Raw genomic sequence first — 27,818 nt, forward strand, 5'->3', positions numbered from 1 at the left:
TACAAGTCTTGTACCTCCTTAAGATTATTCCCAAGCATGTTATTGCTTTTATTCTCCCCTCCCTCCCTCCCTCCCTGCCTCCCTCCCTTCGTCCCTTCCTTCCTTCTTCCTTCCTAGGCCTGCTGTGTGCCAGGTGTTTTTAGATGATTGCGAAAAATAAGATGCAGATTTTTGTCCTTGAGAGGCTCACAGTCAAGTGGAAGAGAACAGGTGGTTAAATGGTGGCAGTGTGATACAGTAAGTGCTTGGATTCAGGCTTATCTCTCTGGGAGGCTCTAATCCAGCCTAAGGCATTTGTCCCCAAACAAAAGCAGTGGAAGGATTTTGCTTCAGGTCATAGAAGCTTGGTGATGGCGTGGCTGCCAGTTTGATTTTGAAGATAGAGTTTAGGAAACCCAGCCTCCAGCTCCAAGTGGGTGCCATCTAAAGCTGCCTGATGACTTTATCCTTTTATTTGTGGCTACTGGGATCACATTCTCGCCAGTAGTACCGTGGGTAATGTTGGGTACTGAGCCGTTTGCAACAATATAGTTGACTTGTTCTTCATCTTCACCAAGTTGCTATAGATGGCTGGTCTCTGCCCCAGGGTCAAGTTCAAAGGGTGTATATAACGTTCTGATTCTCTCTACATGGTGTTTCCTGAATGGCTCGGTGAAAGGTTGTTCCTTGGAGACCTGGCTTAGGCTGATTTCCTCTCTGGGGTTACATCTGGCTTATCTCCTCTCTCCAAGCCCAGCTCAGTGTAGACCAGCGCAGGGGCCTATGGAGGCTTAGGAAATGCAAGGTACCTGCATGGACCAGGCAAACGTGTAGGCTGTGTGAAGTTCCAGACCAGGTGGATGGCCCTAGGGTGAAACCCTGTTGGAGCACAGACAGGGAGGGCCCTGGCCTGGGGCGGTGTGAAGACATGGCCTGTATTTCCCCCAGCCCTGAGAAGATGCATACCATTGAAAAGCTTTTCCAACTGAAGGCAAGAGAAAGGAAATGAGAACACAGATAGAGCAGTTAATTTTCACAAATTGACTTTAAAAGAATTAATTAACGTTTAAGTTGCTACTTGAAGTCTTGAAATCATGTTTCAGTGGTGTATGAGAGAGGCAGAGACTGAGCTGAGTTGATTTCGAGGAGTAATGTATGGCCACCCCCGGCCTTTGATGCTTTGGGGAAGCTTTGGACCTGAGCACTGATGGCGGGTGGGCTATCTCCTTAGATCAAAAAGACCCAAAGCAGAGCTGGCAAAGCTAATACTGTGTTTCTCTTTCTTATTGATTAAGTCTCAGCCGCTGGATCGTTCTGCAGAGGGCAAGAGCGTTTTGAAGACGAACAAATGCTACAGCTTTTGCTTTCGCTCTTTGAGACTGCGCGAGGAAGAATACTTTGGGATCTGGTTAAATTCAGTGTATTTTTATTGAGTGGCTGCAAGGTATGGTTTTAGCTACTGTGGGAAATCCAATGATTAATAAATATTTGCCTCTCTCAAGGAGTTTGTGTCTGATGGGAGAGACAGACATATAGATGAGCAACTCTGCGAGGTTGTGGGGTGGCACACAGCGTACAGGGAGTTCAGAAGCAAGCCGTTCATTTAGGTCTGCGTGTAACTTCTTGGTAGGGGGAGAAATAATTCTGTTAGGGCCTGGAAAAGGCTGTGGAATTAAAGGCAGGCCTTGTAGACAAGTGGGGTAGTCAGAGGCGGAGGGCGGAAGGATTTTCAGCTGCAGAGGAGCGTGTGGCAGGCCTGGCAGGGCAGGTGGAGCCGAGGGGCTGAGATGAGATGGAAAGGTGGGTTGGGTGCTGGAGAAATGAGGCGTCATTCAGAATGCCGGGCGAAATGGTCGAGGCTTTGGAGCGAGAGTTCAGGAAAGTAACTGGTGGTGGAGAGAAGGGAAGACTGTACATCTCATTGAGGAGTGATGAAGTCTTGGGCCAGGCAGTGTGGAGTGGGGAGATAGCCTGGGAGGGAAGCCCGAGGATCCCAGGGCTGCCATCAGCTCACTGTGCACCTTGAGCTAGTCACAGTGCCCCTGTAGACCTCTGTTTTCATCTGTGAAGTGGGTTGATGGACTGTAGTGTTTTTTCTCAAGTGAGAGTAGTCAAGTTGGTTTTTTTGCTTTTCCCTGAATGGGTGTTACAGTTCCTTAAATGCTTTTTCTGCATCAGTTGAGATGATATAATAATTGTATGTATTTATGGGGTACACGTTGATGTGGTGCATATGAAGTATGGTGATCAGATTAGGGTAATTAGCATGTCTCTCATCTCAAACATTTATCATTTCAGTATCTTCCTTCCAGCCATTTGAAACTGTATGGTATATTATGGTTAACTGTAGTCATCCTAAGGAACTATAGAACACTAGAACTTATTTCTCCTACCTAGCTGTAATTTTGTATCCTTTAGCAAATTTCTCCCTATCCCCACTTCCCCCTACCCTTCTTAGGCTCTAGTATCCTCTGTTCTCCTTTTTACTTCAATAAGCTCAGTTTTTTTTAGCTTCCACCTATGAGTGAGAACCTGTGGTGTTTAACTTTCTGTTCCTGTTGTATTTCACTTAATGTCCTCCAATTCCATCCATATTGTTGGGAATGACAAGATACTATGTTTTTTTCAATGGCTGAATTGTATTCCATTATGTGAATTTACCACATTGTTTTGTATCCATTCATTTGTTGTTGGACGCCTACGTTGATTTTCTTGTTGATTTTCTTTATTCATCCGTGTTGGACACCTAGGTTGATTGGGTATCTCAGGTATTATGAATAGTGCTGCAGGAAACTTGGGGTTGCAGATGTCTGTCTGATACACTGATTTCCTCTCCTTCGGATAAACGCCCAGTGGTGGGATTGCTGGATCGTATGGTGGTTTTATTTGTAGTTTTTTAAGGAACCTCCATATTGTTGTCTGTAATGGCATTCCCACCAAGTGTCTAACAGTTCCCTTATCTCTGAACCCCACTGGCATTTGTTATTTTTTGTCTTCTTGATACTAACTATCCTAACTGGGATGAGATAATACCTCATTGTGGTTTGCTTTGCATTTTCCTGGGCAGCTTGTTTATAGACAATCAGACTGAACAGAGGTGATGGCAGTACCTTTTTAGGTCTCTGATAAGGCACAGCTGCATGAGGCACAGTGCAGGCTGTTAATTTTTTATTTTAGAGAAAAGATCCACTCACTCTGGGCTGCTGCAGACTCTCCTTGAAAAAGGAAAAAAACCCAAAAAACCAAAACATCATCCAAGCAAAGAACTTGGTGCTTCGTTTATCTCTGTCTGCTTTCCCACTTCACATCTCACACATGTCCAGCTTCTACACTGGAGTCTGCCGTCCAGGGTCGAGAAATTCATGTGGATCTGAAGATGCTCGTCTGCAGCCAGGCCATTATAAAAGGAAGATGGACTTGACCAGGGAGAATGTAGTAGGCATTCAGCCCACCACCCAGAGGGAGGCTGGTGCCACCCTTGCCAGGATGTGAATGGGACGCCATGACCCTGTTCTCTGTGGAGTTGTTCCCAGACCCTAACGGATGAGGAAATTGAAGAAGCAGAACTGAGCGATCAGCAAAAAGGCCGCCGTCTTTGTAGGACGTCACACGTCAGGTGAAGGCATCTTAAATCAGATGCCGTTTGTCATCCTCATCCTTCTTAAAGGAGACAAGAAGGCCGGGCGCGGTGGCTCAAGCCTGTAATCCCAGCACTTTGGGAGGCTGAGACGGGCGGATCACGAGGTCAGGAGATCGAGACCATCCTGGCTAACACGGTGAAACCCCGTCTCTACTACAAAATACAAAAAAACTAGCCGGGCGAGGTGGCGGGTGTCTGTAGTCCCAGCTACTGGGGAGGCTGAGGCAGGAGAATGGCGTAAACCCGGGAGGCGGAGCTTGCAGTGAGCTGAGATCCGGCCACTGCACTCCAGCCTGGGCGACAGAGCGAGACTTCCGTCTCAAAAAAAAAAAAAAAAAAAAAAAGAAGTCCTTGCTCTCACCCGCTAAGAAGGGGCAACTGTGAAAGGCCAAATAATCAGAATAAAGGATAGCCTCTCACATTACATACTTTTGGATTCACTTAAAAAAAATTCCCTACATGGTTCTTGTTTTTCTCATATCACTCAAGAATTGGGAACCACGGCCCTGGACTTGTCTGGGTTTAGGGGCCTGCAGTGGAGACCCTTGTTCCAGCTGCCTTAAGGAGTGAATCAGTGAACCACAAAGTACCACTTTCAGATTGCTTTTCAGACGCCTCCTTGTACGAATTTCCTATTGCTGCTGTGATGAATTGCCACAAACTCAGGGGCTAAAACACGAGATTCAGTGTCCTAAAGTGCAGGTGTCAGTGGCCCATGCTCCCTCGGGGCTGTGGGGGAGCCTGTGCTTCCTCACCCCTTCCAGCTTCCAGAGGCCACTGTGTTCCTCGGCTTGCTTTGCCTCTTTCTTGCATCTCTTCGACCTCCTCTCCTTGTCTCTCACTCTGAAAGAGGACCTTTGTGATTACATTGGGCCCACCTGGATGATCCAGGATTAACCCTCATCTCAAGATCCTAATTTTTTTTTTTTTTTTTTGGAGACAGAGTCTCGCTCTGTTGCCCAGGCTGGAGTGCAGTGCACTGCAACCTCCGCCTCCCGAGTTCAAGTGATTCTCCTGCCCCAGCCTCTCGAGTAGCTGGGATTACAGGTGCCCACCACCTCTCCTGGCTATCTTTTTTGTATTTATAGTAGAGACAGGGTTTCGCCTTGATGGCCAGGCTGGTCTTGAACTCCTGGCCTCAAGTGATCTGCCTGCCTCAGCCTCCCAAAAGTAATCCCCCCAAAGTGTTGAGATTCCAGGCGTGAGCCACCCTACCCAGCCAAGATCCCGAATTTAATCACCCTCGCAGTGCCCCTGTGGCCGTGGAAGGTGACGGACAGACCCTGGGAGCCTTTTGGAGTCATCTTTGGAGGGCTGTTACTCTATCTGCACCTTTCTGCCCATCTCTCCTACTCCCTTGTCAAATACCCTTGCAAAGTTGTCTTTTAATTTGTCTTCATGTATGGGATTATTTAATCATTAATCCTAAAATGAACAAAGGGCTAGGGGCTGGGCATCTGGGGTTGTGATCTTGACTGGGTTGCATGATTTGGGGCCATGTGTATAACCCCTGAGACTCTTCTTTTTCTTACCTACAAAATTGTGGGTTGTCTGGCTCACTTCATAGTTAAATTAGAAGTTTCCATATCCATGTATGAGATTTTAATCACTGCTTTCCACTGTCTGCTTTAGGGATTGGGGAGTAGGGTATTTAGAGGTGAAACAGGAAGGAAGGAATCATGTGTATGTGCTTTACAAATTCACATGTGCCTGAATGTATTCACCCTTGATGCGCTCATTTTATTTCATTTTTATGATTTTTGACGTGTTTATTTTTCCCCACATCTAGAACAGAATAGGCGTGCTGGCGGGGATGCTGTTAAGAACTGTGATAAATGCATTTATGGTTCCTGAAGGTTTAAGAATATGGTCATGCTGAGCTGGGGAAGTCCAGCCTCTGCCCTGGGCTTCCTTCACCTGATGCAGTTATTTCGTGTTAAAGATTCACTGTAAAATACCAAGTAAACTTAATAACTACTAATAACCATCTTTGTGAGTTGAGGACACTTAAATTTTATGAATTTTGGGGAAAATATAGGAAAATACCTGAGGAAATAGAATTTTCAATATCATAGGTATGGCTTTTGATATTATAGAATTTTTGTGCACATGTGGCAAAGTGCTTGCTTTGGCTTTCTAAAAAGAATTCAGGTAATGGTAGACGTCTTGATAGCAGTAAAAAAATACAACCAAAAGAAAGGCCTTCACCGTTACCTGAGTGTTCACCATGGACCCCGTTGTGCCAAATCCAGCGTGGGCATCATTTTCTCTAAGACACAGAACGCACACACAATTCTGTGAGGTCAGTATTCTGTCCTTATTCTGGCCATTGCAAACCCGAAGATAGAGCAGGTTGTTTGCCGGGGAGGCAGGCGCCCAGGTGCTCGGGGAGAGGTGCCGCCCTACCCACTTTAGCTGTCTGTAGAGACCATGGACATGAACACCAGGAGGCTGCGTGCCCCTGAAATTCTGGACTTACAGCCCAAGGCTCAGCTCAGGCAGCTTGGGTTTATGGAGGCCATTCCTTGTACAGCTAAGCACTGTCCTGTCCTTGGAGGTGTGGGTAGGAAACATTGAAAGGGAGGTGGCTCTGCTCTCTGGTGACTTTTCTTCAGTTGGGAACTTTTTTTTTTTTTTGAGACGGAGTCTCGCTCTGTTGCCCAGGCTGGAGTGCAGTGGCCGGATCTCAGCTCACTGCAAGCTCCGCCTCCCGGGTTCATGCCATTCTCCTGCCTCAGCCTCCCGAGTAGCTGGGGCCATAGGCGCCCGCCGCCTCGCCCGGCTAGTTTTTTGTATTTTTTAGTAGAGACGGGGTTTCACCATGTTAGCCAGGATGGTCTCGATCTGCTGACCTCGTGATCCGCCCGTCTCAGCCTCCCCAAGTGCTGGGATTATAGGCGTGAGCCACCGCGCCAGGCCAGTTGCGGACGTCTTAACACACAAATCTGAAATAAAACTGGCTGATACAGAACAAGAGATGGGAAGCTTTGTGTTGTGCCAGGACTGTTTGGAAGAGCGGAATTGAAAGATCAAACACGGACTTGGGTCTGGCTTTTGTGATGAGGTGCACCCAGTGGGAAGGCCCAGCTGGCGAGGGAGAAGTTGGTACCCAAAGGTACGGGCTGAACTGGCTTCTTTCCTTCAGTAGAAGCAAGGACCCAGGGAAGGGAGCGTGTGGTGGGAAGGTACGGTGGCCCGTGCTTGCCAGAGGAGTTTGCACATGACATGGTTTAATTTTAGAGGATTTTAGAGGTCTGCCACAATGAAGGTGCCTTTTGTGTGTAGCCTTGCCTGGCTGGGCTGTGGAGGATGGATGGATGAGAACTTTGATCAGGGATTTTGAAGATGAGTTTTATATTGAATGCTATATCCTTTTAGGTAGAGGCTGTTGGGTGGGAGGAACATTAATATATATATTTTTAAATTGAGGGTGGGCTAGTCGAATACTTTTTGGGCCTTAAAACACTTTGTAGCATCCTTTTTACACCGGTGACTGTTGCCTTTATTCTATAATGCATGAGCAAAAGTGTGGTTTGAATTTAATGGTATGACTTTTTAGGGGCTTATGTAGGAGCAATATTATCCTTTTGCAAAATAGGAACAGCTTTATGTCAGGATAAACATGGGATTTCAGACATTTCTTGCTTATTGTCAGTTTTAAGGATTTCTTCTAACATAGGACATATTTTTGTCTACTGTGATTGTAATGTCATCTATTGGTTTAATATCAACATTGCAATATGATAATTTTTTGTTAATTTGGTTTCCAAAGAATATTCAGTCCATGTGCAATTGATTCATAGTTAGGAAAATAAAAAGAATCTAGTAGTGGAAATAAAAGATAGTATTGAAGTGTCGATCAGAATGCTGTTAACAATGTCTTCTTATGTCAGTTACGGTCATCTGGCGTCGTGGGTAGTTATGAATTTCTCCTCCTTAAACTATTGACCCTTTATGTTTGTCTGAAAGAAAAGGCCACTTCTGTGGGTATCAGAGAGGATGATCCAGGCAGCGACTGAACGTATTTCAGTATTAAAAAAAAAACATTAAAACAAGCCAACACGACTTGCATGGTCACTTCTATCTTTACTATTACTAATATATTTCCCCTTTTTCATCACAGCTTTTTATAACTATGATGCCAGAGGAGCGGATGAACTTTCTTTACAGATCGGAGACACTGTGCACATCTTAGAAACATATGAAGGTGCGTATGCCTCTTGGTATCTTTTCTCGTACATGTTTGGGTAGATGGCACACCTTCTCAGTGCCTGCTGGGCAAAGCATTCCTCTGTTACATAGACAGTCATGCTCCCTTCTCAGGCTCACTTTTCTTGCAAATGGATCCTGTTTCACGTAAGGGTAGTAGTGAGGCTGTCTGTTGTTTAATACTTTATTAAGGTGAACTTAAAACTGAAATTCCCATTTTTAAACTCATTGGCTCCTTATTCTGCAAGCACGTGTAAATCTTTTTTTTTTTTTTTTTTTTTTTCTTTTGAGACAGAGTCTTGCTGGAGTGCACTCACCCAGGCTGGAGTGTCGTGGTGTAATCTCAGCTCACTGCAGCCTCTGCCTCCCAGGTACAAGTGACTCTTGTGCCTTAGCCTCCCAAGTAGCTGGGACTACAGCTGCCTGTCACCACGCCTGGCTAATTTTTTTGTATTTTTAGTAGAGACTGCATTTCACCATGTTGTTCAGGCTGGTCTTGAACTCCTGACCTCAAATGATCTGCCTGCCTCAGCCTCCCAAAGTACTGGGATTACAGGTGTGGTCCACTCTGTCTGGCCAAGCGTGTGTAAATCTTGATTATTAATAGTTGACCACTTTATAAAAAGTAGGTTTAAGATATTTTAGTTTACTTCATTGTTTTGTTTTTGAGACAGGGTCTTGCTCTGTCACTCAGGTTGGAGTGCAGTGGCACAATCACAGCTCACCGCAGGCAGCCTCTACCTCTTGGGCTCAAGCAGTCTTCCCACCTCAGCCCCCCAAGTAGCTGGGACTGCAGGTGCATGCTACCATGCTCCGCTGATTTTTATATTTTTTGTAGAGACAGGGTTTCTCCATGTTTCCCAGGCTGGTCCTGAACTCCTGAGCTCAAGTGATTTGCCTGCCTCGGCCTCTCAGAGTGTGGAATTACAGGCGCGAGCCACTGCGCCCGGCCTGCTTCATTGTTTTGATGTGTTTGATGTGAACTGAGACTTTTTCTTTTAATGTCCTCACTTAGATTTATTAGCAGTATGTCTCAGAGGAACCACAGTTTTCATATCTCTTATTTCCTTTCCTTTTTTTTTAAACCTGTAATACCCATTTTCTTGGGATGAACAGAGATTTATCACAGTTATATGGGATGCCATCCAATGAAGCAATTTTTTTTTTTTTTTGAGACGGAGTTTTGCTCTTGTTTCCCAGGCTGGAGTGCGGTGGCATGATCTTGGCTCGCCACAACCTCTGCCTCCCGGGTTCAAGCGATTCTCCTGCCCCAGCCTCCCAAGTAGCTGGGATTATAGGCATGCGCCACTGCACCCACCTAATTTTGTATTTTCAGTAGTGACGAGGTTTCTCCATGTTGGTCAGGCTGGTCTCCAACTCCCGACCTTAGGTGATTTGCCCACCTCGGCCTCCCAAAGTGCTGGGATTACAGGTGTGAGCCACCACGCCCGGCCTGAAGCAATTGTTATAATTATCCAATAAATAAACTGTTGGTGACAGTGGTTTTCCAATGTCCTTGACTTTTCAGACAGTTTGTTTTTGTATTTTGTGTTTTGCAAATAATTTGAGCAGGCCATATTTCATTTTATGCTGTGGTTATTGTTGCACAGAAGGGAAGAAATGATGGGCTTGATTTTTTAAAGACTGTTCAGATCTGGAGGTTTTGGTAAGATTGTGTTTTCTTATTGTTGTCGGCTTAATTTCCTGCTTGAAAGGGTGGTTCCCATATAGCATATGAATAAAAAGGATAATTTCAGTAGCAAAATTGCTTTTTCACAAAGGGTTTTAGCAAAACCCTTCCACATAGGAGGTGGGGGTGAGAGAGCAAATCGAAGACATCCCATAGTAATCACCAAATTGAACTTGCAACTTGAAATCCACTTTACGAGGAATGAAGTAGTGCCAAGCTTCCCTGCTCCGGGCCAACTGTGACCAGCGCCTGGTAGACTCCTCTGAGAAACACAGACCTATTAACAGACCCATGTTCATAGCCCTTATTTCCCCATCTGATGCATGCTGTACCTTCCCTAAAAAAGTCCTATTTGAAAAAAAAAATCGACTTTAGTGGCCTCTGCCTGGAAGCCAGTGCAGCTCTGCAAAACCAGTCCCAGTCCTTAAGCGGATGAGTCGCTGTGATGGGGGCTCCTGCTTATTTTCCGTGTTTACAGCTGACAGCTGTGTTCCCTTAGCTCCTCTCAGTACATGCTGCGTGTGCCTGAGAGCAGACAGAGAGAAATTAAGTAGAGGTTAAGGATCAAACCACTCATCTCAGATACTTTTCTGATCTGAAGGGAAATGCTCTTGTATCTTTTTTTTTTACTTTTGCTGCCGGTCAGTTGAAGTTGAAATGCTGGTTAACAAACACTGGGCAATGATGTCATTCCTGAATAGTTAATGATTTCCTGTGGCCCCTGGGCATGTGGGGACTGCATTCTTGTTCTTTGCTTCTTAAGAGGAATGTGTGTGTGGTGGTGTGTTTTTTTTTTTGAGATGGAGGCTTGCTCTGCTGCCCAGGCTGGAGTACGGTGGTGCAATTTCAGCTCACTGCAACCTCTGCCTCTTGGGTTCGAGGGATTCTCCTGCCTCAGCTTCCTGAGTAGCTGGGATTACAGGTGCTCGCCACCACGCCCGGCTGAGGAATGTGTTTTTTAAACAGTGAATCCTCAGGTATGTCTGTGGTCCTTGTAATACATGTAACTTTAAGAATATCTGATTACAGGCATTTGACTTTTTGACCGACATCATGATAAGAGATCTACAGTGAACATTAATTTTCTGGGCTAGTCAGTCTTTCTAGATTCTGATGAAAATATTTCAGTCTTTGTAAAGACTCTTTAGCATAAAATGAATTTCCGTTCCTTGTCAACTAACTTTTTGGTTTTAATCTGAATCTAATCAGAGAAATGCATTTGGAGAAGTATTAATAGTTTTGACTTTGGGAAGCATGGTGACTTTTTGTCATTAAATAAAAAGAGAATAATGTACTTCCATTTGTTTTCCAATGTCTTCCTCTTGTTTTGTCTAAATTTCATGACTTGTATTAGAGTCTGGCATTTTCTTTTTCTTTCCTTGGCTCTCCTTTTCCTCTAAGACAATTTTTTGGTTTAGCAATGTTTATTTTCTTTTTTTCTATGATCCTTTCCAGGATATTATAGAGCTTGCTCCAGAGGATATAATTTCTAGATGATAACTCTTTATTTTAAGGTTCAAAGACTAAATTTACCTTCAAGTTATGGTTAATTTCTCTTTCTCGAGCTCACGAAGGCTCGACATAGAACAAAGAAAATGAACTTTCTAGCTCCTGGTGGAAGTGGAAAGAGCTTTGAGAGGTCATATTGGTGCCGACCACTGCCTTTAAACAATGTCCTGGGCCAACCAGATAGGAGAGGTGAGGCCAGGTCCCTAGTGTTGATTGAGTGACTCTTGTCTGGTCAAGGGCATGCCACATGCCAATCCTGTTGTCGACTTGTTTCCATAGGGTCCCCAGGGCTTCCTTAGCGTCCTCAGAGTGAGATGCTGCACCAGAGGCAAGCTGCAGGCATTGCCCAAGGATGAGGAAATTCTCCTTTAGATTCAGCCACATTCAAACAATTTATTCAACTCTTCAAAAGGGATAGTGATACGTTTTCTTCTATAATGACTAGACCGCCATTTTCCTGTGCTGGACTGTGCCCTCCCTGAGTTTGGACCTGTGTTTTGCCTGCATTTGCTTGTTCCCTGGGTGGATGTCTCTTTTTTTGGAGCAAGTTGGTTGACTACGTGGAGGCCACTTGCAAGCCGTGCCAGGGAGAAGTTAATTCTATAACAGCTGTGAGTCTTTCTCCTCCCAGCCTCATCCCCTCTTTGCTGTGTCCCCAGAGCAGCCAGGTAATGGTTCTGTTCTGTTCTCTCACCCTCCGGTGCAAAACCTCTGCCGGGACATCCTCTCTCCTTCATGCTGAACTCTTGTCTTGCAGCAGGGTTTGTGGTGTGACTCCTGCTTGTCTTAGGGCCCTTCCAGCTTCTGAGCTCATGGAGGACAGAGATTGGGTCTGATCTCTTTCTGTATTTGTGGTGCCCAGTGTGGTCTCTGGCACATGGTGTGTGGGCTCACTTTGTTGAAGAAATAGTGCATGCCAAAAATCATGGGGAGGAAAACCGTAGGTTTTCATTTTGCTTAGGAATGCCATTAGAAGAGGAATCGACTGTCTATGAACATTAAATAAAGACACACAACTCCTTGCCTTTCATGCCTACTGCTTGGCCCTTCCTCCTCCTGCCTCCCATAGAAAACCTTTCTGCTGTGTTTGAAGTGGCCTCTCGTTTGCCTGTGTTCTTGTGCTGTTTGGTGTGCATCTGTTTTTAAGTGTGTGGTTATAGTCTTGTTCTGTTTGTTATTTTCCCTGGTGCTCCATTTAAATTGTACTGTTCTCTGTGTCCCTTTAGTCCATAGCTCTAACTGCATTGTGTGCACATTTCATGTTTTACTAACTGCCTGCCTCACCAGGTGTGAGCACTTAGGCTGTCCCCGCTTCCCACCACCCAAGACCAAGCTGCCCTGAGCATCCCGTGTCCGTCTCACCCTGCAGGGCACACAGATGTCTTTGGGCTGCGTTCTCAGGAGGGGGTTGCTGGGTCTCGGGAGTGGAGATGTAGACTTTGGATAAGCAGGGCCTGTGCTCCCAGGCTGGTGGCCGCAGTGGACACTGCCGCCCACGGTGACCAGGGGCTTCCTGCATCCTGCAGTGTTCTGCCTTCTACCATGCTTAACTGTGCACTTTTCATTTCTCCGATTATTATTAAACTGAAGCATCTCTTCATACATGTGGAGGTCTTATGGGTTTCTTCTGTACATAGTTTATAAATTTGCTCATTTTCTTTCTTTTTTTTTGAGACAGAGTCTTGCCCTATTACCCATGCTGGAGTGCAGTGGCACAATATCAGCTCACTGCAACCTCTGCCTCCCTGGTTCAAGTGATCCTCCTGCCTCAGCCTCCTGAGTACCTAGGATTACAGGCATGTGCCACCACGCCCAGCCAATTTTTGTATTTTTAGTAGAGACGGGGTTTTGCCATGTTGGCCAGGCTGGTCTTGGAACTCCGGACCTCAAGTGATCTGCCCACTTCGGCCGCCCAAAATGCCAGGATCACAGGAGTGAGCCACCACTCCCGGCCTCATTTTCTTACTGTACTTAGTCGCTGTCTTTTTTTGTCTCTGTATTATTTCCTTATATATTCTAAGACGTTAATCTTTGTCAGTTTCAGAAAAGAAAGGACATGTTAATGTTGAAAATGCAGGAAGACTATAATAGGATAAAGGACAGTTGTGGAAATGGAGTACACAGCTTCGCATAACTCATTCAACTGACCTTTCTTTTTCCTTCTTGATATATGAGCACCGCGTCATAGATGGGCGCTGATACTGGGTTAGCTTATCAGAACCACTGAACTTGACAATATGGCTATCAGGAGATAATCCTTCAAATGTGTGGCTGAAATCTAGGCATTTTGTATCTGAGGTTCCCCCTAATCAGTCTGTTGAGTCTCCATGTCAAGAGAGTGAAATGAGTTCAGTTCGTCGTAACTGGGTCTTAGCAAAACCTTTGCAAGAGTCCTGGCAGTTTCTGTCCTCTTTTCTGGATACGCAGGAAACAGCTGTTTAGTAATCCCTTGGGGATTCTGCTCATCTTGACATCATTGCTTTCTGGTTCGTAGTCATCCTTTCCATCCCTGGTTGTGAGAATTCACCTTTTGAGAGACGTGGAGGCCAATTGCTGCAACAGTGGCCCTTTTTCACATCTGTCTGATCTTTGGTTTCTGAGGTTTGACTTTTTAATCGTGTAAAGAGATGGGCGGATCACGAGGTCAGGAGATCGAGACCATCCCGGCTAACACGGTGAAACCCCGTCTCTACTAAAAAAAAAAAAAAAAAACGAAAAACTAGCCGGGCGAGGTGGCGGGTGCCTGTAGTCCCAGCTACTCAGGAGGCTGAGGCAGGAGAATGGTGTAAACCCGGGAGGCGGAGCTTGCAGTGAGCTGAGATCCGGCCACTGCACTCCAGCCTGAGCGATAGAGCGAGACTCCGTCTCAAAAAATAAAACAATTAAAAAAAAAAAAAAGAAACCCAATATTTGGTTCTTCTCTGGGAATTTACCCAGCTTACGTTTTCCAAGTGTCCTCTGTCGCTCTCTGACAGGGTCCTTTGCTCCTATGGGGCAGAGTTGGGATTTGTCTTTGAGTTTTTTTTTTTTTTTTTTTGAGATAGAGTCTTGCTCTCTCATCCAGGCTGGAGTGCAGTGGCATGATCTTGGTTCACTGCAACTTCTGCCTCTTGGGTTTAAGCAATTCCCTGCCTCTTGGGTTTAAGCAATTCTCCTGCCTCAACCTCCTGAGTAGCTGGGATTTCAGGGGCCCAGCACCATGCTTGGCTAATTTTTACATTTTTTAGCAGAGACAGGCTTTCACCATGTTGGCCAGGCTGGTCTTGAACTCCTGACCTCAAGTGATCCACCTGCTTTGGCCTCCCAAAATGCTGGGATTATAGGCATGAGCCACCGTGCCTGGCCTCTTTGAGCTTTTGATTAGCTTTCCAAAAGCTAGATGGCCTGGAGTGACTTAAAAATGTTTAGGATTAAAAAATCATCCATCTGACCTCACAAATGGTGGGGTGCTTGGAGACTGGATACTGACAGGAGACCCCTAGGCCTTTGCAGGGAGAGTTCCTGTCCTCAGCCTGAGAGGCGTGCCAGGGGTGTGGCTGGGTCTGGTCCCTTGTTGAAGGGACTCTTCTGTGTGGCATCCATGGCATGCGGATGGTGCGCGTGTGTCTTTCTTTCTGCTCTCACTATTTTCTTTCATTCGCCACTTGGAAGGAGCAAGAAGTGGAGGCTGGGCCAAACCCAAAAGGGCAGGTGTGCCTTGTGCTTGGCCCTGGAGCTTCCTGTGGGTTGAGGGCTGTGTTGTTGCTACAGAAGTGCTTTGTGAGGTCGCGGCTGCTCCGGGAAAAAGTGCCCTGTCTTGAAGTGGGAGGAAGTTATCTCTCAATGGGTTTTCTGTTTCGGGGCAGCGAGATGCTGGTATGTGCCCTTGGAGAGATCTTGGTCTAAATCAGGCAGAGGGAGAGTGAAGAAAATGCATATACAAGAAGCCTGCTCAGGGCCAGTGGTTGAAAGGCCAAGTCCTGCTCTTGGAACTGTGCATCTGAACTTCAAACTGCTGCTTCCGAACCACCTGAGACGATGGAGGGGAAGGTGTGGAGGCCCACATGTGAAGGTTGCCAGCTGGGCTCCGGGTGTGCTGTTGAAATGCTCTCTGGGAAACTCCATAGTATATCTCCAAAGCCTTAGGCTCATTGAAAAATGCTGGTGACAGACTGACCTCACTGGTTCTGCCAAACTGAGTTCTACACATCATGAATGTATTGTGAGAACCCCAAGGCGTCTCTTTGTACTAACTGCTTCAACTTTGTGTTTCTTTAGGGTGGTACCGAGGTTATACCTTAAGAAAAAAGTCTAAGAAGGTAAGTCCTTCTTCTTAAACACAGTGCATGTCTCTTCATAAATCAAACCTTGAGAGGAAATCAATTCCATCTCATTTGTGTCTGAGAGTTTTACTTCTGTATCTCTTTCTCTGAATTAAAAAAAATATATGGGTGGGAATGTGAACGACCTTGGATTGTTTTCTTCTGAACTATATGTGCATATAGAAATTGTAGCTTCATCTTCGTGAATGAATTGCTGGGTTGTGATATCGTGTTGGCCTGTTGTCGTCTGTTCCTGAATTTTGCGTCCTTTTTAGGCCTCGGTGTGTCAGAGAATGATCTGAGTAAAGCGACTTCAGGAAAAAAATTATTTCTCAAAGTTGTCAATCTTACGTTGTCCTTAATAATAGATTAGCAAATTTACAAAGCTCATGCGTACTGTTTCCCTCTTGCATTTAACTATTTTTACATGGCCTAAGTCGAGCTGTGAAAAAAGGAGTTCTGCTCTCCTAGAGCAGTTTGCATGAGTGGTTGTTTGAATTGCTGAAACCAAGACGTGTAATTATACCTCGGATCATTGTGGTGGGCACTCCCGTACACAATTCTGTTGTGGCTTTAACATTCTTAGCTTCTCAGAACCTAATTATGGCTCTTCTGTTTCATTCTGTGATGTTAAGATTTTGAAGTAACCTCTATTCTAAGCTGTGGTTGGGCCGTCCACGTTAACTGATACATTTTCATATCTAATTATTCTTGATGGATGGTTCATTTTACTTTTGTGTCCTAAATTTGCCTCTCCTCATCTCCTTATTGGGCTGGACTCTGGATTGTGGTCCTGAGCCTGTAATAAGTCCTCCAAAGTCTAGCGACCCGAGTGCCAGGGCCCTCCCACTCTGCCCTCCCCAGAGCCCCTAACCCAGGCTTTGCTGAGCAGGTCAGAGTGGGTCTTTCTCTCGCTGCACCAGCACTTGGGGAGGGTCCAGGGTGGTCCCTATGGCAGCCATCCTCTGGCACCGTCATGTCTAATGTGAGAGACACTGTTAGGAAATCAGTGAGCCAGATCTGCAAATTGGGACCAGGACCTCTCACCTCGGCCTTGCCAGCCTCAGACTGGGCTTCAGGTCTCTACACATCCAGTGACCTACAGCCATGAAGTTGGGACGAGATAGATTCGACCCAGTGGATGGTGGAGTAGATTTCTCCAAGGAAAGTTCTATTTGCCCATTGATTTTCCCTTCCACAGTCAAGAGTGAATTCCAGCCAGGCCCAGTGGTATGCACCTGTAGACCCAGCTACTTGAGAGACTGAAGTGGGAGGATTGCTTGAGCTCAGGAGTTTGAGACCAGCCTCGGTTGGTCATGATAAGTGAGATCTGTCCCTAAAAAAAAAACAGTGTATTCCTGCAGATGAAACTCTGAATTTGGGAAAGCTGCAGTTGAAACCTTTAGTAATAAGAGATTAAGATCATGGAGTAGTATGCTCCTCCCCCATCCCACTCCTACATAGGACACAGCTGCTGCATCCTGGGCTGGATGTGCCCCAGGCAAGCTATTCCTTTTTCTTTGAATCTTGTTTGGTATTTGTTATCACCTTCCCCAATTTGAGATCTCTTCCATTCCCACGATGTCTCCCCAAACCACAGTACTTTTGCACTACACCTGGGTGCCTAGACATCATAACTCATTCGTAACTCATCGACACAGTAGAGCTGGGTAGGGCGTAGCTATTTTTCCATCTAAGATCCCCACTGGTAGATGAAGAAATTCAAGCTTTACAGAGATTGTAAATTTGTAAGGGGCCTCCCAGGCAATAGCAGAGAAGGGATGTGGGCCCCAGGAATCCTCACACCACGTGGCTGTAAACGACTTTCCTGTAGTTAAAAGTGTGCAGTTGATCAGGGTGGTGCTGAGCAGGCCCAGCGGAAGTTGCGCATTTCAAACCCGCACGTGTGTTCAGCCTCACGCAGTCATTATCCTTCCTGTGGCGTCATGATTCTCCAGTGGATTTGCTGAGATTGAGGGCTGTCTCCGCCTGTGGACATGGACAGGACTGGCATTGGTTTTTTGTTTTTCTCCCCCATCTGGGTGGACACCTATTGCTGTTATGGGAAGACACCCAGGCGTGTACCTGGGATTTGGAGGTGTCCCGGATAACCAGGACCTGAACACAGCAACCCAGCGTTGGGTCCCTTCAGACTTCTGTTTTTTTTTTTTAAGTTAATGTTTTATTTTTTTGGAGGCAGGGTCTCACTTTGTGGCTCAGACTGGAGTACAGTGGCATGATCATAGATCACTACCACCTCGACTTCCTGGGCTCAAGAGATTCTCCTCCCTCAGCCTCCCAAGTAGCTGGGACTACAGGTGCACACCACCACGCCTAGCTAATTTGTAAAAATATTTTGGCAGAGACAGAGTCTCAGCATCTTGCCCTGGCTGATGGCGAGCTCCTAGGCTCCTAGGCTCAAGTGATCCTCTCACCTCGGCCCCCCGAAGTGCTGATTGCAGGTGTGCACCTCTGAGCCTGGCCCGGCCTTGTTTGTTGCTGAGCCTTTGACTTTCTGCCTGATGCCTTCCCTCTCTGTGATAATTCTTCTTTCTATGGAGTTTGGCCACTTTCCTTGTTGGCAGAAGCAACATGAATCACTGGTGCCTGCTAGACCCATTCAGCCCCCTGCCTGCCCCCTGCCCTTCCCAAGCTTGAGTAGTAGTTTGTTTTCTGCATCATTCAGGGCTTGATGCTGGGGAAACCCAGGCAGAAGCTTCTGTTCCCACAACAGATGCCTTGAAGCCACAGGGGTGCCAGTTAATCAATTTCTGCTGCATGTACTAAACTTCATGGAGGAAGCGGTAGCTGGGTTGCGTTGCACTGCCCAAGATCCCAGCCCCATTGCCTCTTTTCTTACCTTCCTTTGCTTGCCTCTGCTTTACTCTAGTAAGGGAGTTATTTTGCTTGCTCAGGAAGCAGGACCCTAAGTTTTTCTTTTTTTTTTTTTTTCCTGAGGCAGAATGTTGCTCTGTCACCCAGGCTGGAATGCAGTGGCAGGATCTCTGCTCACTGCAACCTCCACTTCCTGAGTTCAAGCGATTCTCCTGCCTCAGCCTCCTGAGTAGCTGGGATTATAGGCCCCCACCACCACACCCGGCTAATTTTTGTATTTTTAGTAGAGACGGGGTTTCACCATGTTGACCAGGCTGGTCTTGAACTCCTGACCTCAAGTGATCCACCTGCCTCGGCCTCGCAAAGTGTTGGGATTACATCCCGCCTGGCCTAGGACCCAAACTCTTGATAAAGCTCTTCCTGGCACTTCATAGAATGTGCCTGAGGCTGAATGTCCCATTGAAAAACTCTCCCGCAGGCTTCATTCTCTCAGCTCACATGTGCATTGCACTTGAGAGAGGCAGGCCACCTTATCAGCGGAAGCTAGGGTGTGCCCCCAGGTGTTGTGCAGATCGGGTGAAATTCGGCCTGCCTTCCTGTATTTTACCAGAGAGCCCCCCTGTTGGGGAGATCTCTGAGAAAGTCCCCGTGGGTCTGGGTACGTGGTCAGTGCACAAGGGACAATTGGTGGTGTAAACCAACTTTCATCATTTCAAAAAGAGGAGACCATCACCAAAAATTGCTTTGGAGGCATCAGTTGGCCTTTGATCTGCCTGTGTTGAGGTCAAAAAGGTGTGACCTATGGAGCAGCCTGCGAATTGCCTGTATCTTTGTGGACTTTTTCCTTTGCACGTGTGTTGTCTGTTTGCTTCTAAGACATCGGCAGACTCTGTACGATGAGCCGAGTGAGTTGCCGTCTTCTCCATTCTTTGTGTTTTCTTTGATGTGTTACATATGGGGCTTAGCATAAGACTTAAAAAATTAAGAGCGATCTGGCCACCGCTCATCCCACCTTTTTGGGTACTATTGTTTGATTTGCAATCAGCAATCCTATTGATAATAAAAGCTACTTTTTTTTTTTTCCTCCAAAGGGTATATTTCCTGCTTCATATATTCATCTTAAAGAAGCGATAGTTGAAGGAAAAGGGTGAGTCTGGTCTTGATGTTTAAATGAAGAATTGCGATGACTATATTTGGCCTTGCTGCTCTTTTGTATGATGGCGTAATATCAGAGGGTCAAGACAGTGGGTGTGATTGACTCCAGGGGGACAGGAGTTTTGGGGAGAGAAAGGGGACTTGTGATTCAGAGTTGTGTTTAACATGGCTTTGATCCTTTACAGAGTCTGAAGTCAGTACCGTGCTTGCACTCACTGTCCTTGAACCTGGGGTCACTGTTGGAAAGCATTTGCCCTGGTGCTCTGTGCTTCCTCTGTGACCTACTGACTTCATTTGGCAGAGACTCCAAAGCCCCCCAGCTCTGTGTCCCTTTTTTTTTTTTTTTTTTTTGGGAAGATATTGCAGGTTGTGATATAAATGGAGTTTAGGGTGAAGCAACAGTTGCTAAATTGGGACATACATGAGTTTACATTTTGTCTAATTGTGATGTATGTGTCCTAGAGGTCATAAAACTGATGTATAAGATCATTAAAAGGACATTTCTAGAACAGGAACCCATTAGGCAGGAATGGCAAGTGAATAAGCAGGTGTGAACTTGGAAGAAGGAACATTAAAATGTTTTCTTTTTTTGTCTCTGCTGCATCTTCACACTCAGTTAAATATGTAAATTATAAAATTACTAATCATATGATTACTGCATAATGACATCTCTTTGGCTGATTACAAAATTGCCTTTCCAAGCACTGTACTTTTAACATATGAAAGGGACTGTTCGGGTTCCATAGTTCCATGATGCATCATTAAAATGAAGAAAATAATTGAGAGGCATGAACGACGATGATCTACAATATGGTACTTTTTAGACAGATTAAGTGTTTTGTATGCAAAGTTTTAAAGGGAAGAAAAAGAAAGTTGAAACTTTTACTCTGTGAAAGTAACTGAATCAAGTGTGAATTTAGTGTACTTTGTATCTGCATTAGAATCCTTATACAGAGGAGACTGTATATGATTATTTAAAAAGCACTTTGCTGTATACAAAAGAATATATGTAAAATGTAATTATGAAGCATGATAATAAAGTGGACAACAGCTTATTCTGAGTCTCAGTAAATGAGTCACACCTAACCAGACAGGCAGACAGAGACACATTTGGTTCCTGTTTCTGAGCCTTCTGGTCCAAGGTGCTCCACTGTGGGCAAATGCATAGAGTTATGGTGAAATGAAGAGTTTAGAAACAGTTTCCCTGCTGTTGCTTTGGGTTCCCTGGGATTGTTCCCCACAGTCTTTACCTCGCTCTATCTGTCTCCCTTGCCGCGGCCACTCAAGTCTAGCTGCCCAACTGCTCTGAAGAACCCTGGCTTCAGGCTTGACAGGTGCTCTCATCCCTCTTTTCTTCCAGGTCGTTGTAGACTTCCGCCTTCCCTTCTTCTCCTGGTCCTTTCCCCTTTCCAGTGCCAATGTGGACCACTCTATCATCCCACCTCTGCCTGCCTTCTTGCTCTCCAAGTTTATTGTCCTGTCTCTCTTGTAGAGTCTCTCTCTTTCAGGATCTGTCTCTTGCTGGTCTCTTGCATGATCGTTCTCATATAGTCTCTGTCTTGCAGGCTGCCTTGTCAGCCCCTCTTTCTTGCATGATCTCTCTCTGGAGTGACCTGTTTCTTGGAGGCTCTGTCTTTCTCTTGCAAGGCTCTCTCGTGACCTCTCTCACAGTATCTCACCTGCATTGACTGTCTTGAAGGTTCTCTTTTGCTTCGTCTCTCTTGTCTCTGGACGCTGACTTCATTCATTCTCAGACACCCCAAATGATTACTCTATGCCTGTTACCACTGATTCTGTACCTGTTCCCCCATAACCAAAGCCATTCTCATTTTGTCCCCCACACTTTTCCCGGTACTGACATGGTTAGCAATGCCTCCTTATGTCCAGACCTCGCAGTGTCTTCTCATCCTCTGCCTCCGGAGCTCTACTGCAGCCTTGGACACTGTTGATCCCCGTTTCACTGAAAGCTCCTTTTAACTCCGATGCTCTCATCGTCTTCTTGTTATGCTGACCTACTGCTCAGGCATGTCACCATCTCCTCTGTCCCCTGTCTGCTACTCTGAGGGTGCTGTCCTAGCCTTCTCCTGTTTCTTTCTTGCCCCTCCCTGATTGGCATGGCCTCTGTTGTGTTCCCCTCTTCAGCTGATCTGTCTCTATGGGTGATGCTCACGTCGGGACCTCCAGCCCCAACTTGTCTCTTGATCCCTCATTCAGTTAGGCAGCCAAGTAACTAAATGAGAGTCGTCCCCACTGTTGGGTGAGCATCTGCTATGTCCTATTCGTTCTCTTCTCCAAAAAAATTATTATTACTATTTTTATTTTGTATTGTATATTTTTATTTTTTGAGATGGAGTCTTGCTCTGTCACCCAGGTTGAAGTGCAGTGGCGAGATCTTCGCTCACTGCAACCTCCGCCTCCCAGGTTCAAGTGATTCTCCTGCCTTAACCTCGCCGGTAGCTGGGACTACAGGCATTCACCACCACGCCCAGCTAATTTTTGTGTGTGTGTGTTTTTATTTTTTTCCAGTAGAGACGGAGTTTCACCATGTTGGCCAGGCTGGTCTTGAACTCCTGACCTTAAGTGATTCACCCGCCTTGGCCTCCCAAAGTGCTGGGATTACAGATGTGAGCCACCGTGCCCACCCAAAAAATTATTATTTTTAGATTTGACAAATAAAAATTGTATGTATTTATGGTATACAACATAATGTTTTGAAGTATGTATACATTGTGGGATGGCCAAATCAAACTAATTACGTGTGCATTACCTTACATACTTATCATTTATTTGTAGTAAGAACACTTAAAATCTACTCTCAGCAATTTCAAGTATACAATACATTGCTATTGACTGTAGTCACCATTGCGTAGGATAGGCCTGTTGAACTTATTCCTCCTATCTAACAGAAAGTTGGTATCCCTTTGACCCAGCATCTCCCCACTGCCCTATGTCGCATTTATTCTTTTTTTGGTTTCGTTTTTTTTTTTTTTTTTGAGATGAAGTCTTGCTCTGTTGCCAAGGCTGGAGTGCAGTAGCATGATCTTGGCTCACTGCAACCTCTGCCTCTTGGGTTCAAGCGATTCTCCTGTTTCAGCCTCCCAGGTAGCTGGGATTACAGGCGCACACCACCATGCCTGGCTAATTTTTATATTTTTAGTAGAGGCGGGGTTTCACCATGTTGGCCAGGCTGGCATCGAACTCCTGACCTCAGGTGGTCTACCTGCCTCAGCCTCCCGAAGTGTTGTGATTACAGGCATGAGCCACTGCGCCGAGCCCCATTCATTCTTAAAGATGCTCTGCCTTGATGCTCTTTCCTTCAGTCTTACCAGCAGCCCTATGAGGCAGGCATTGTTGGGGTTATATATTCTTGAACCCTGGCGGGTGACAAGGTGGTAACAAAGATAAGACCATAAAGCCAGATCAAATGCGTTAGTGCCAGCTGGTACGTTAATCCCAGGGACCCACTGTGCCTATCAGAAGGGAGGAACCTAAGGCGGAACCAGAACCGACAGCAGGACGTGGTGCATGCACTGAGGCCCTGTTCACCCTGTTCACATGGTGGAAGGGAGGTCACTGAGCCCCAAGCTTCTCATAGCCAGTGTGAGGAGCCCCCAGTGGACTCCACCCAGGATCCACAAGATGCAAACAGCCCAGTTGTTGTTGCAGATCCTCACAGTGAGTGGAAGGAAATTTCTCCCTGCGGACTTTGTAGGGATGACACCTTAGCCTGTAATGGACCACGTTTCCATCAGCATCCTTACTGGGAAACTTGGGCACCTCCTTGGCAGGCTGGAGTGCAATGGTACAATCTTGAGTCACTGCAACTTCCGCCTCCCAGGTTTAAGTGATTCTCCTGCCTCAGCCTCCTGAGTAGCTGGGACTACAGGCGCACCCCACCATGCCTGGCGAATTTTTTGTTTTTATTTATTTATTTTTAGTAGAGATGGGGTTTCACCATGTTGGCCAGGCTGGTCTCAAACTCCTGATCCACCCACCTCGGCCTTCCACAGTGGTGGGATTACAGGCATGAGCCACCACGCCCAGCCTAAAGGGTCATTCTTCATGACAGTTTTCTAGGGGATGGTCTTACCTGCACCCTTCCCTCCGATGTCTGGTTCTGGAACTATCCACGAGACCACCGTTCTTTTGGGGTCCCCGTTGTCTCTTGCTTTGGGATCCTCCCCTCTGCTATCAATAAGTCATTGCAGGCCTGATCCCCAATCGTGAGCCAAAGTCAGGGTTCCTTCCACAGATCTGGACTCTGTGCACATCAAGGGATGTAGGTGGAACCTATTGTAGCGTCCCTCAGGATTCCATGCTGGCCACATTCTTGCCTGTTCAGGACACACAGACAACCTGTGGGACCAGCTAGCCTAACTACACCAGCCACAAATTCACTCTCTCCCCCCAGCCCCCGGTAGTCTGAGTCTTACTTAGCATAGTGCCTGACCCAGAGCACATGCCCAGGAAGCAACAGTTAATTTGATGAAAACCAGCACATAAATAGGTAATGAGTTAAGAATAAGTCAAGGGGCTGGGCGTGGTAGCTCATGCCTGTAATCCCAGCACTTTGGGAGGCTGAGGTGGGTGTATCACCTGAAGTCAGGCGTTTCAAGACCAGCCTGGCCAATGTGGTGAAACCTCGTCTCTACTAAAAATACAAAAATCAGCCGGGCGTGGTGGTGGGCACCTATAATCCCAGCTACTTGGGAGGCTGAGGCAGGAGAATTGCTTGAACCCAGGAGGCAGAGATTGCAGTGAGCTAAGATTGCACCACTGCACTCCAGCCTGTGTGACAGAGCAAGACACCGTCTCAAAAAAAAGAATGAGTCAAAGGTTAACTTTTTGGGGTGGAAGAAAAAGGGTAAGAAAGAGGATACAGAGTTTGATCCAAGTTGGCATCGGATAGAGTAACCATGGACATTTGGAAGCTGTAACCTGTCATATTTCGCCAAGGATAACTGCTTCATGTATTATCATGTAATGAGTTTTATGCATGATGGAAAACGTAAAAATCATCTTAACCCAAACCTGCATTTTAATGCCACATGGACCAGCTATAATTTATGGCATCTTTAAGATAGATGGGTACACATATTATGAATATACTTTCCTTTTGCCAGACCTTGACGTTCTGTAGACTTTTAATGGAATATCATTTGCCTCCTTCATCTTACCTTGACGTATGAGGTGGATGGCTTACGTGCAGGGTAATGTATGAACCTTCCCAAGCTCTGTACAAATATAACTTGTCATTTGTGGAGACATATGTATTTATATGTGTGAATGCAGTCTTATTTGTAGATTTTCTTCCCATTTGCTTAATACTGAGCACTATGGCCTAGTGGTGAAATTTACAGGTACAACTCACAGCAGGCAGTGAAACCGTGGACTCAGCTGCTCTTTCCTTCTTTCCTCCCAGGCAACATGAAACAGTCATCCCGGGTGACCTCCCCCTCATCCAGGAAGTCACCACGACACTCCGAGAGTGGTCCACCATCTGGAGGCAGCTCTACGTGGTGAGAAAATGAGATATTCATTCAAAGCTTAGAAATAGAGAGTGGGCTTTTTTGACCCTGATTTGCCAATGGGATGATTTTCTTTCTCAGCGAACCTTAAAAGCAGAGCTTCCGAGACAGGGTTTTACTCAGCAAAGGCAAAGGAAGCGACACGACTGAGAGTTTAGCCCCTGTTGGGGGCTGTGTGCCCTTCGACCTGCCATGTATTTGGGTGTATTACAGTGAGCTGTAGCGGAAGGGACTATCGGATGTGTCTTTCTTTGCATTGGAAGGAGAAATGTGGTTGTTTTCAGGCTAAACAGTAATAGGTGCTTATTTAAGGATCCAGCAGAGGGCAATTACTATTTATTTATTTATTTATTTTTGCCATTGTCTGACAGTAGGTAATACCTCTTATCATTTAAGAAAAACAGCAGAGTCTTCTAGATTTACCCGTGTTTGTGACAGGGATAGGGAAATATTTTACATTCCAGCTTCGTGTGCGATTGTCCAGTTCTCCTGATCACAGAAGAATTCTTATTAATGCAGAGAGGTTGAAGCTCTGACATCTTCCATTTCATATTCCCTCAGGGCATTTCTTTGCACATAAATTCATATTTGCAGAAGATTACCTTTTGTTAAGCTTGTATTTCTATTCAGAGTGTTGATTTCCCATATGCTAATGTTATTATCACCAAGCCAGGGCTGTGGAAGGAAGTCGGTACGTTAATTTCTTGAGAACATAGAAAACTTCCTAAAGTCCTGCAGCTGCTTGTTGGGCAGGCTTGTTGTTTTTGATTATACAGTGGTTTCCTGTAAATGCACAGTAATAAGCAGTTGCAGTAATTGTCATCAAACGTAGTCAAAAACCTAAAAGCGTAAAGTTAGCCATGAATGTTTTGTGTAAATCTGAGCAATTCTGTAGTCAGTGTTTCATCTTCAACTTAGCAATTTTTAAACAAAAATACGGCAACAAAATAAACAGGAGTTGATGCTAATAGTCAGTGGACCTCCTTCAGTCTATCACCCTAGAGTAGGTATTCTTAATGAGCACTTTCGTTTCCTTTTACAAAACTTGAATTTGCCTCTGATAGACTTACATGGTTGGATTTGTGCAACGAAAGCCAAGCCAAAAAATGGTTATAATATTTTTCTATGGGTTGGGTGCAGTGGCTCATGCCTGTAATCCCAGCACTTTGGGAGGCTGAGGCGAATGGATCACCTGAGGTCAGGACTTTGAGACCAGCCTGGCCAACATGGCAAAACCCCATCTCTACTAAAAATACAAAAATTAACTGGGTGTGATGGAGTACACCTGTAGTCCCAGCTACTCGGGAAGGAGAGGCAGGAGAATTGTTTGAACCTGGAAAGTGGAGGTTGCAATGAGCCAAGATCGCACCATTGCACTCCAGCCTGGGTAACAGAGTGAGACCCCTTCTCAAAAAAAAAAAAAAAAAAAAAAAAATTCATAAGAGTTTTTGGCTCTGCTCTGTGGTCGTAGATATTAGCAAACTATTAAGGATTTTAGATAGTTGATACAGCCTTAGAGCAGTGGACAAGAGAAGGCAGTGTGGATATTAGAAACTCCTAGAAAGAAGGTTAAATACCAGTGTGAGGTATGTGGTTCAGTTATGTAGAAGGGGAGCTTTTAAAAAAAGTGGCAGTGAACACAGTTAATGTTTTAAAGGGACCCTGACATTTAGATATCTTTTTTATTTATTTATTTTTTGAGACAGGGTCTTGCTCTGTCGCTCAGGCTAGACTAGAGTGGCACGATCACAGCTCCCTGCAGCCTGAACCTCCTGGGCTCAAGCGATGCTCCCACCTCAGCCTACTGGGTAGCTGGGACTACACCTGTGAGCCACCATGCTCAGCTAATTTTTTAATTTTTGAAGAGATGAGGTCTCCTTATGTTGCCCAGGCTGGTTTCCAACTCCTGGGCTCCAGCAATCCTCCCGCCTCTGCTTCCCAAAGTGCTAGGATTATAGGCCTGAGCTCCCAAGGCCAGCAATGCTTAGAATTTTATCACATTAGGTTCCACCTAGATTTCTTTTCATGGAAAGAACCACTGAGTTATTTTCCTTCAGATAATCTCTAATCTCCTTGATCATTGTACACTTGTAATTGCAAGCTGCAAACTGTTGCTTTTCTTTGAACCGTGAGTCCCATCAAAATTCTTAGAAAGTGGTAAGAAGTGTGAGTTTTGCATCTTATTTGCATTTTCCTCTTGTCACAGAAGCACCAAGAGCTTGTAGATTGAGATTTGGCCTCTTGCAGAAGTGTCTCTTGTGGGTTGTACACACCACAGTGTGCAGCAGCCAGCCCAGAGCGGAATGCTGCTTCTTCCCTATAGTTCAGCTGAGAGCAAGGCCGAGGAGTTCAGGTTCTCAGTGTGCTGAGAAGGGTCCAGGGTGCAGGGTGTTCTGAAGACCATATGCAGGTTGTAGGATTCAGATCTTTAGGCTCAGACTAATTCTGGAGGAGCTTTAAGAGTTGCCCGTCTCTGATCCAGATGCGGGAAGCTCACGAGCAGGTGTTGACGTTCAAGGTCTAGCCTGTGTTGGGATCACTTTTTTGCTTCAGTGGCACGTAGAATGTTGGATGAAATCTTGGGGATTATGCATTACTTTTTATTCTTTTAATATTTTAATGTCTCATGGAAAACCAAATCCAAATAATATGTTTCAGTGTATGCTGAAAGCACCTTTTAATTCAACATTAACTAAATCTCACGATCTAGTGCTTATACCTCATGTGTATTTGAAGAGATATCCATTCTCTACCATCTTCACAATGCTGTTTTATAACAAAATCTTTATGATTGGGTTTTTCCCCCTGTATAGCAAGATAACAGGGAGATGTTTCGAAGTGTGCGGCACATGATCTATGACCTTATTGAATGGCGATCACAAATTCTTTCTGGAACTCTGCCGCAGGATGAGCTCAAAGAACTGAAGAAGAAGGTCACAGCCAAAATTGATTATGGAAACAGGTTTGTTTAT

General features: G+C 45.5%; 1 protein-coding gene across 4 annotated transcripts in view; it reads left to right on the forward strand.

Moving 5' to 3' along the window:
• Positions 1–27,818, forward strand: part of DOCK1 (dedicator of cytokinesis 1) — a 555,400-nt gene that overhangs the window by 56,020 nt on the left and 471,562 nt on the right. For all 4 annotated transcript variants that reach the window (XM_005566736.4, XM_005566737.4, XM_074003072.1 and 1 more), the window contains exons 2-6: positions 7,743–7,826; positions 15,285–15,325; positions 19,255–19,310; positions 24,741–24,837; positions 27,660–27,808. In XM_005566736.4, coding sequence (XP_005566793.1) covers positions 7,743–7,826; positions 15,285–15,325; positions 19,255–19,310; positions 24,741–24,837; positions 27,660–27,808 — 427 coding nt within the window. The remainder of the gene's footprint in view (positions 1–7,742; positions 7,827–15,284; positions 15,326–19,254; positions 19,311–24,740; positions 24,838–27,659; positions 27,809–27,818) is intronic.

Source organism: Macaca fascicularis, chromosome 9 (assembly GCF_037993035.2).
Source record: "Macaca fascicularis isolate 582-1 chromosome 9, T2T-MFA8v1.1".
Classification (NCBI taxonomy): Eukaryota; Metazoa; Chordata; class Mammalia; order Primates; family Cercopithecidae; genus Macaca; species Macaca fascicularis.